This window comes from Procambarus clarkii, unplaced genomic scaffold (genome assembly GCF_040958095.1).
Source record: "Procambarus clarkii isolate CNS0578487 unplaced genomic scaffold, FALCON_Pclarkii_2.0 HiC_scaffold_761, whole genome shotgun sequence".
NCBI classification, from domain to species: Eukaryota; Metazoa; Arthropoda; class Malacostraca; order Decapoda; family Cambaridae; genus Procambarus; species Procambarus clarkii.
In genome coordinates, this window is record NW_027189794.1 from 1 (window position 1) to 10,383 (window position 10,383).

The window sequence follows — 10,383 nt, forward strand, 5'->3', positions numbered from 1 at the left end:
CCTTTGTCGACATGAACAATTTGAGAAAGAATGAGTCAAATAAAAGAAGGTGGTTATCACTCAGACGAGATATGAAGCCAATCTTCATAGACAGGATGAATGACTGGTTCAGGGAATACCAAATCCCAGAAGATATTGATACATTTGTTGATGACCTTAATCACCAAATTGAAAGTTGTCTTAGAATTCAGCGCCGTACGCCTCGACGAAGACCCCCTCGGAAGAAAATGCCTCGAGGCAAAGATCCACAGAGTAAAGCTGAAGAATTAATTCACATGTGGAGTAAGGCAGCATCCTCATCCTCCCTCTCAACGGAAATCATCATGGAACAGATCCTGCTACAGAATGACAGAAGAACTAGAATAGCGAGAGCACAGTCTAGTGAGGACGAATATGGAGAACCTATCACAGCCCAGGAAGTAAGGGCGGCTGTTAAGAGAGGTAAAATTACAGCACCTGGTGAGGATGGCATTACCTACGACATACTTAATGCATTGTGTGAAGTGCCTGGGAATCCACTACTCCTATTGTTTAACAAATCATTCCTAAATGGAGTTCTGCCCACACAATGGAAACACGCCAAAATTGTTCCCATACCAAAACCGAATGACCCTGGCAATTACAGACCTATCAGTCTCGTGTCATGTACTTGCAAGATGCTGGAAAAGATCATCCTAAAACGACTGTTACACAAAATAGGTAGGTTTGGGGAAGGAGTCAATGGATATGTCAAAGGACAGAGCACAGCCAATTGTATAATTAATTACCTGGTTAATGACACGGCTAGGTACTCTGTATTTGTTGACATAAAAGGAGCCTTCGACAAAGCCCAGGGAATTGCGATCCTGGACGAGCTTGCATGTATGGGTGTCAAGGGGAGACTCATGAAATGGATTGAAGACTACCTCACAGGGAGGAAAGCTAAGGTCTACTTCAATGGAGCAATCTCAAGAACAATGAATATGGAACTCGGGACCCCCCAAGGAGGAGTCTTAAGCCCTACACTATTCAATGTACTTATGAATGCAATTGCCAATATTGATTTTCCTGAAGGAACACAACTAGTGGGATATGCAGATGATGTCCTAATACAAGCTCCCACCTTTGATAAAATAAAACAGGCCATTGAACTCCTTGGAAGGAAATGTATTGAGCTCGGTTTCACTCTCTCCACAAACAAGACAAAAGCATACTCCCATCGCAAGCGGAGAGAAAATGAAGAACTGCAAATTAATGGTGTAACACTTGAATGGGTTGACCACTATCGGTACCTTGGCGTCACCGTCGGTTCAAACAAGGGAAAGAAAGAGGAGCTCAATCAAATCATAGGAACATGCAAAAGTCGACTCAGGGAACTGAAACTGAAAGCTATGACTTGGAATGATTGCCATAGTTCCTCTATTGCTGTACTTAAAATGATGTACACAAACTATGTACGCTCCGTCATTGACAACGCAGCACCTGTTTTATGTACTTATTCACAAAGTGATATGAATAGGCTAGAAAGCATACAGGATGAAGCCATTTCAATCATTCTTGGAGTTCCAAAGAAAAAAACTGCTGAAATGTCCAATCTACAAAAAGAGTTATTATCCCTTCCCAGTATTAAAGAAAGAATTGTGGAACTGAATGCTAAGCTTGCAATTAGGATTGCCAGAGATCCCCATTATAATGACATGGCTAAAAAAAATTGAGCTCTGTGCTACTTTCAGGGGGAAACAAGAGAAGCAAAAAATGGCATCACAGAGCAGTCGGCTACCTTGAAGATCTTCACCTACTTCAACAAGCTCGTGAGCTCATGCCTGTAGAAAGATTACCTCCCTGGGTGGATCCCCTGAATGACTCGTGCAGGATTATCATCAATGATATGGTAAAGAAAAAAACCAACATGGTACACAAAGAAATAAGCCACAAGTATCTTAAGGAAATTTATAATGAAGCTGGAGATGAACTAGATCAAATCTTCACTGATGGGTCATCTAATCCTATTAATGGCCGGGCGGGTGCAGCATACACGGTAATTAAGAAGGATGATGTATTTTTTCCTCCCAAAAATGAGGAAAAAGCGCGCATTGAGAACTATACCTCTTCAACACAAGCAGAGTTAACTGCCATTGCTATGGCGTTAAGGTATATTATTGAACAGAATACTACTGGTGCAGTGATTTGCACCGATTCGAGAGCAGCACTGCAAAGCCTAAATAAAGATCGGGACGAGAATCTTTCAATAGTCGCTGAAATTAAGAGAGTTGTGAAGGTACTAACCAACCAGGGAAGAGTTGTCAAGTTCCTGTGGATTCCCTCCCATGTTGGAATCTATGGAAATGAATGCGCAGATGTGTTGGCAGCTGAAGGCGCTGACGGAGACCATATTGAATACTTCATACCCAAGACTCTTCTAGAAATTAGAAGTATTATTAGGGAACATCATCGTCATCTCAATCATTATGAAACCCCCAAAAAAAGAGAATGTGGTGGTTGCGGGAGAGAATTAATAATAGAGAAAAAACATCTTGGATACAAATGTCCACACGTACAGCAGCTTTTTGTTAACAACATATAATAAAGATGATTTATAATGTATCTTATCTACCATTTGACAGAGGCTGTTTACCTTGGAGACTGGTTGGAAATATATGAATTGAATTTCAAATCTTATTGTTCCTTCTATTACATTTTTATATATGACTAATAAATACTTCTATAATTATTAACACAATATTATTATTATCCCTTTCACCAGATGGAATTATTATGTTCATAAAGAGTTAAGGATTACAGGTTACCAAATTATACATTCACTCTTCCAATTAGAATGAGTAATAATGGTTTTTTTTTAATGGTTTATAATCATTTCAAAATAAAATAAATGATCCATATTCTTTTTTGACTCACAGTTTTGTTATAAGACAGAGCAGCTGCACACTTGCTTTACAGTTGCTCAGTTGCTCTCTCTCCATGTGACCAGGTTTGCGTTCTCTCTCTCTCTTTCTCTCTTCACACAATTAGGTCAATGTTTTTAATAATATTCCTTTATATAACGGATTTTTATTTAGTTAAAATCTAGCCAAGGAAACCTAAATTCAAGAGTACTTAGAAGTAACATTTTCGTTCCCCAGGATAGTGTGCTGAGAGCATGGATGGAGATCATGAGACGTTCCTCTTCACCAGTGAGAGCGTAGGCGAAGGCCACCCCGACAAAATTTGCGATCAGATCAGCGATGCAGTGCTTGATGCCCATCTTAGCCAGGACCCTGACACCAAAGTTGCTTGTGAAACGTGTACCAAAACTGGTATGATCCTGATCTGTGGGGAGATTACGTCCAAGGCCCGAGTTAATTATCAACAAATTGTGCGTGATATTGTTAAGAAAATTGGTTTTGATGATTCACGAAAGGGCTTTGACTACAAGACCTGCAATATTCTTCTGGCCCTGGAGCAAAAGTGTGCGGAGATTGCTAATGGTGTACACATCGGGCGCAGTGATGACAACACTGGTTCAGGGGACCAGGGACTGATGTTTGGTTACGCCACTGATGAGACCGATGAGTGCATGCCCTTAACTATTATGCTGGCACACCGTCTCAATCAGAAGATTGCAGAGCTGCGAAGAGATGGGACGTTCTGGTGGGCGCGACCTGACTGTAAGACTCAAGTCACATGCCAGTATGCCTTCGATCAAGGAGCTGTTATTCCCAAAAGAGTGAAAACTGTTGTCGCTTCTGTACAGCACTCGGAACAAATTACTGTCGAAGCTTTGTGTTACGGCCCTCTCGGGACGCAACGGGGTTCTCACTCTGATGTTGTTAGAGGATGATATATGTATCCGTTCCCAAGCCAGTATTGGCTATCAAGGGATGAGATCCGTGACGCAAGTAACTTAAAAGGGAGTAGGGAAAGAAAGTTAAGAACTTAATATTATAATTATTACCACCACCTATTAAATATATAAAAATCAAACGTGCACAAGGGGAGGGTATTAACACTATACAAGGGGATCGTGCACAATCTAGTCTTCTGCTGAAGACTCTTGATTGAGAAGCAAGGTGCTGAGTCCGCGGTGCTTTCTTCGTGGCCTCAAGACGTGTCTTCTGGAACGCCGAGCCTACCCTGGCCACAGGTCAGCCACAACACAGGTCCACTGGGGGCACCGTCGCGGAGGCCGTCAACCACACGTCCAGCAGGTCTGCTGGCAGGTACTGAGCCACCAAGGCTGGTACGGCCACTCCACGAACGATAAAAGGGGTATGCCCTAGACAGGAGTCTCGTGTGATATCACCAATCACCCTCCTGTCCTCAATACCCCAGTGGATTATCGTCTCCAACCGTCGGTCCCGGGTAAATCCTTCCACTGCCACTCCACTGGCAGGCTTAACACACCACAGTGTTCTTCCGGGGGGACGACGTCACAACAGCTGCAGCAAACTGGACAGTATGGAGACTGGCTGCCTCGGGTAGACTGACTCCACCTTCAACACAGTGGTCCCAGGTCGGCTCTGTAAGCAGACACGTCATTAATAACCGGGACACTAATACACCACACTCGCAGGCTCAGATACAAACGCCCGACATATCCACTCCATAGATGGCGCTGTCGTCGGAGCACCACCTCACCAGAGGTCAGGAGCGGCGGTGTTGAGCGCTGAACCAGACTGGAAACTGGTCCTCGAGGCCAGTACACGCTGTCCTCACTAGGTGTCGTCGTTCGTTTGGCGGGGGTTTCGGGAGCTGACCCACAGATGGCGTGTTTGTCACTGCTCCAGGCACGGACGCTGGATCCGGGTTCGTAACACCTCCCCACCAAAAAGAATTTGGTTTGGGGTTCTATAAAAAACACAAACCAAATTAGCAGGGCGACACAACTCCAAATGGACTTACTTATACTATGAACTGGAGTGATGAGGCTGTCTTGTCCACAGAACTTTTCTATTAGCCATTTCCGGCACAACGGGAGCTTGCAGATTGAAGGCAATGATCTGCCTGGTGTAATCTTCCACATCTTCGCCGTCTCCACCGAGATGTTAATCCGGAGCATAACCTCACACCTCTCGAGTAAGGATCGGTGTAGACACGATCTGGGGTGACTCGACACTTCCTTATGTCGTGGCACCGATGATGGCTGACCACAGACGGCATTTCTGGTGCCGGTTCGATGGTCCTTCAGGGAGGCAGGAACCTGGAATACAGGGGTCTGATAATTCAGAGTGCTAGCGACAATGGGCAAGTCAGTACTTACTATACACTCCTCTACTAGGCCCACACCTAGTTTCAACAGGGCTGCTTGCTCACCGAAGATGGCATTCGCTCTGCCCCCGTCAGGTCGACCAACGTTCCGTATAACGCTGTGTTGAGGCTCAGCAGTCACGCGGGGGGTGTCAACCTGTCGGAAACAGTCACTCCTACTATCACATATCGTACCTCCTGTATCATCTATTACCTCCCAGTTCCCTTCTTCAACTGCAACACTTGCAGTACAAATCTCCAATCCCTGGGACCTCTTCGCGATGTTCATGGGAGCCATCATTCGTCGGGTCGTCCACCGGTCCTCACCGAGAGCACAAACGAGAACACATACGAAAAACAAACAAAATACCGATAGGAAACATTTGGTAAGTCGAGGGATAAGTTTCCTGAGCTTGTCATGTCCATAGCCGGCACCATCCACTAGCCTGGCTTGGACCAAAGAGGGCACTAGACCTTTTGAACGCACCTCACATACCTCTGACGTCTGGGGAATCTCTGGCTGGTCCACTACACGCTGTAACTTGCCATACCGCAAGCACACCTCAGCCTTCGCTCCAGACTCGTTGGTATCCGTGGGTGTCTGCACACAAGGCCTCTTTTCTAGCTCAGGTACTTCTGCCTTCTTAACTTCATGTTCCTCGTCGAGAGAATCAGGAGACACTGCTAAATAACTGTCGATCTGCGGGTGAGAGGACAAATTAGACATGTTCAAATCCGGGTCTGTCTTTACCTGGACATTACCATTGCCTGTTACCTCAGACCGTGCTGTTCCGGTAGACTCGTCCGCAACCTTGGGAAGATTGATGCTCCAATCTGTCACCAAGTCGTTGGCTAGTACCACGTCAATCCCAGCCACAGGGAGGGTATCGACTACTGCCAACGCACATGTGCCGCTGAAATAAGGCGAGTCGAGATGTATTGGCACCAAGGGGGCGATATACTGTGTTCTCGGAAACCCAACCAGGATAACCTCTGGCCTCCCATCCACACTTACTCCCTCGGGTAACGAGCTCTTCACGATCAGGGACTGGGCTGCTCCACTATCTCTGAGCACTACAATTGATCTACCAGTATGATCACTCGTTACATACCCGGTTGAAGTGTGAGGGGCCAACAAACTTGGTCCTTCCCGCGTCGTCGTAGACTGGTTTCCTACTGGTGATGTAACACAGCTCATAAACATCACCTCCCTTCGTGCGCTGCCACCTCTTCTGCCTCGGCACCTAGCAGCTATGTGCCCTTTCTGCCCACAAGTCCAGCACACCATATTCCTCCTTGGACTACGGTGTTTCGGACTACTAGGACTTGTTCTTCGGGGGCTACTTGGGGGAGTCTTCTTAGCGCTTCGTGGGACGGGTCTTTCTTCTTCTTCGTCGTGAGGTCTGTCAAACCGGCGCTGGTAATTCCTCGGGACGTACTTAGCAGACGGCCTATGAGTCAGGATATACTCTTCAGCCATGGTGGCTGCTGCACTCAAGGTCTCCACCTGCTGTTCCTCTAAGTACGTCTTGAGGTCTCCAGACAAACAATCCTTGAAGTCCTCGAGCAGAATCAGCTGTTCGAGGTCTTCCCTGGTCTCCACCTTCCGAGAGGCACACCATTCTTGGAAAAGTCGCTCCTTGATCGTGGCGAATTCGGTAAAAGTGTGCTCTGAGGTCTTCTTCAGGTTTCTGAACTTTTGCCTATAAGCCTCAGGTACCAATTGGTACGCCATGAGCACAACTTTCTTCACCTTGTCATAATCGCTGGAGTCGTCAAGGGATAACGTAGAGTAGGCAATTTGGGCCTTCCCAGTCAAGACTGACTGTATCATGATGGCCCAATTCTCCCTTGGCCACTCCAAAGAGGCAGCGACTTTCTCGAAGGCTGCAAAGAATTTTGACACTTCCTTCTCATGGAATTTGGGGACCATTTTGATGTTGCGTACCGGATCGAAGCTACTGGTGTCCGTTGTCTGCCTCCGACCACCGCCTAATCGCAAAACTTCTAGTTCATGTTGTCTCTCTCTTTCCTCTTTGTCTCGTTCTCGTTCTTCTCTCTCTCGTCTCTCTTCTCTTTCTCGTTCTTCTCTCTCTCGTCTCTCTTCTCTTTCTCGTTCTTCTCTTCTTTCTTCTCTTTCTCTCTCTTCTCTCTCTCGTTTCTCTTCTCTTTCTAATTCTAAACGCCTCATCGCCAATTCTTTTTCTTTCATCTCCATTTCTTTATCTTTTAATTCCCGTTCTAATTCTAACTTCTTCCACTCGATCTCACGATTGATCTCTAGGGCACGCATCTTGACTGTTAGGAAGCTGATATTAAGCTCGCCTACATCACTGTCAACGTCGCTGCCCTTATCTTCCTTTTCCGTGGAAGCTATGTCTGCACTTTCCTTTGTACTAGGAGTCTCGCCTTCCTGTTTCTCTTCTGCTTTCAGGTGCCGGTGTACCTTGGACAAGATCTCCACACGGGAATCACTGGCGCGGATCTTGATCTCCAGGTAGGCGCTCACTAGTACAAGTTCCGGTTTGCTCAGATATTTTAATCTGGCAAGACAATCTTCTCTGTTCAGAAAAGCCTGAACCTCGTCCAGATCATCGATGGTGGCTTTGTCTGCCATTGTCACAGATGGAACACTTAGCACTTAACACTCTGAGCACTGTTCTACGCCAATATTGTACTTTACCGCACCAAACACTGCACTTGCCAATATTGCACGTAATCACTCCGGGCACCGCACTACCCAATATTGCACTGAGTCCAAGCGAACACTTCGCTCTACAATATTACACTAAATCACTGAGCACCGCACTAGTCAATATTGCACTTAATCGCTTAATCACAGCGAGCACCGCACTGCACAATATCGCACTTAGTCACTCTGAGCACCGCACAGGACGTATAACGTCACAATCGTCACACACAGGGGGAATTATTTACAGGGATTACGCCACTTCACCACCCCTGTCAAACATACTTAACAAGGGGACGGATCCCGCTGGGGATGCCAATTATGTTACGGCCCTCTCGGGACGCAACGGGGTTCTCACTCTGATGTTGTTAGAGGATGATATATGTATCCGTTCCCAAGCCAGTATTGGCTATCAAGGGATGAGATCCGTGACGCAAGTAACTTAAAAGGGAGTAGGGAAAGAAAGTTAAGAACTTAATATTATAATTATTACCACCACCTATTAAATATATAAAAATCAAGCGTGCACAAGGGGAGGGTATTAACACTATACAAGGGGATCGTGCACAATCTAGTCTTCTGCTGAAGACTCTTGATTGAGAAGCAAGGTGCTGAGTCCGCGGTGCTTTCTTCGTGGCCTCAAGACGTGTCTTCTGGAACGCCGAGCCTACCCTGGCCACAGGTCAGCCACAACACAGGTCCACTGGGGGCACCGTCGCGGAGGCCGTCAACCACACGTCCAGCAGGTCTGCTGGCAGGTACTGAGCCACCAAGGCTGGTACGGCCACTCCACGAACGATAAAAGGGGTATGCCCTAGACAGGAGTCTCGTGTGATATCACCAATCACCCTCCTGTCCTCAATACCCCAGTGGATTATCGTCTCCAACCGTCGGTCCCGGGTAAATCCTTCCACTGCCACTCCACTGGCAGGCTTAACACACCACAGTGTTCTTCCGGGGGGACGACGTCACAACAGCTGCAGCAAACTGGACAGTATGGAGACTGGCTGCCTCGGGTAGACTGACTCCACCTTCAACACAGTGGTCCCAGGTCGGCTCTGTAAGCAGACACGTCATTAATAACCGGGACACTAATACACCACACTCGCAGACTCAGATACAAACGCCCGACATATCCACTCCATAGATGGCGCTGTCGTCGGAGCACCACCTCACCAGAGGTCAGGAGCGGCGGTGTTGAGCGCTGAACCAGACTGGAAACTGGTCCTCGAGGCCAGTACACGCTGTCCTCACTAGGTGTCGTCGTTCGTTTGGCGGGGGTTTCGGGAGCTGACCCACAGATGGCGTGTTTGTCACTGCTCCAGGCACGGACGCTGGATCCGGGTTCGTAACACTTTGCGTGACGAGGTTATAGAGAAGGTCATCAAGGTCATTATTCCTGAAAAATATATAGATACTCAAACGAAATACCACATCAACCCTTGCGGAGAATTCATCATGGGTGGACCTCAAGGTAACGTTGGGCTAACTGGTAGGAAAATCATCGTTGACACTTACGGTGGGTGGGGCGCTCACGGCGGGGGAGCATTCTCTGGCAAAGATTACACAAAGATTGACCGCTCAGCGGCCTATGCCGCCCGATGGGTTGCCAAGTCACTGGTGAAAAACAAATTATGTAGACGCTGTTTGGTTCAGGTATCTTACGCCATTAGTGTTGTGCACCCCATAAGCATCAGCATCTTCCACTATGGTACCTCACAGTACACATCAAAACAGCTTCTGAAGATTGTTAACCACAACTTTGATCTACGACTAGGACATATTGTCAAGGAGCTGGGCTTAAAGAGACCAATTTACAGTGATACGTCGTGTTATGGACATTTTGGACGGCAACAGTTCTCTTGGGAGCAGCCCAAGAAGTTGACCATCCCTGAATTTTAGAGTCAAATAATTCTTAAGGATGACTATCATTTTTACGTTTTTCATCAAGTCCCTGTTAATATGGGAGAACACTATGTCTATGCTTGATTCACAACTCTCCTAAACACGAGAGTGAAGTTATTGAGAACACTTTCCCACCAGGAGACTTGAACCCTAGCCAGCACAGAAGCCTGGTGGGAACCTTTAATTTTATATTCAATTGATAGTTTTATATACTTTTTTGACGTTTTATATACCCGAGTATATAAAATCTCCGGGCCTTTTATATATCAGAGTAAATAAAATTAAAATGACTCTATAAGACCAGCGTCTGGGTCAAGATAAATACGTATTCTTCCACTAAACTGAATCCAGTTTTTTTTATCTTTTTTTCGGTGGGGGGTTCTATGTCCTCCTCCTCCTCCTCCTCCTCCAACTGTTTGTGGTTCTCCTCCTCCTCCTCCTCCTTCTCCTCCTCCAACTGTTTGTGGGTCTCCTCCTCCTCCTTCTCCTCCTCCAACTGTTTGTGGGTCTCCTCCTCCTCCTTCTCCTCCAACTGTTTGTGGGTCTCCTCCTCCTCCTCCTCCTCC

At 46.6% G+C, this 10,383-nt stretch overlaps 1 protein-coding gene across 1 annotated transcript; it reads left to right on the top strand.

The window, feature by feature from the left end:
* Window positions 1-11: 11 nt before the first annotated feature.
* On the top strand, window positions 12-9,796 carry LOC123750832 (S-adenosylmethionine synthase-like; the record flags this gene model as incomplete). The annotated part of the gene is made up of 4 exons (XM_069320917.1): window positions 12-441; window positions 1,809-2,257; window positions 3,125-3,754; window positions 9,266-9,796. Coding segments are annotated over exons 1-4 (2,040 nt in total), but the record flags the coding sequence as incomplete, so codon positions are not given.
* Between the last annotated feature and the right edge of the window lie 587 nt (window positions 9,797-10,383).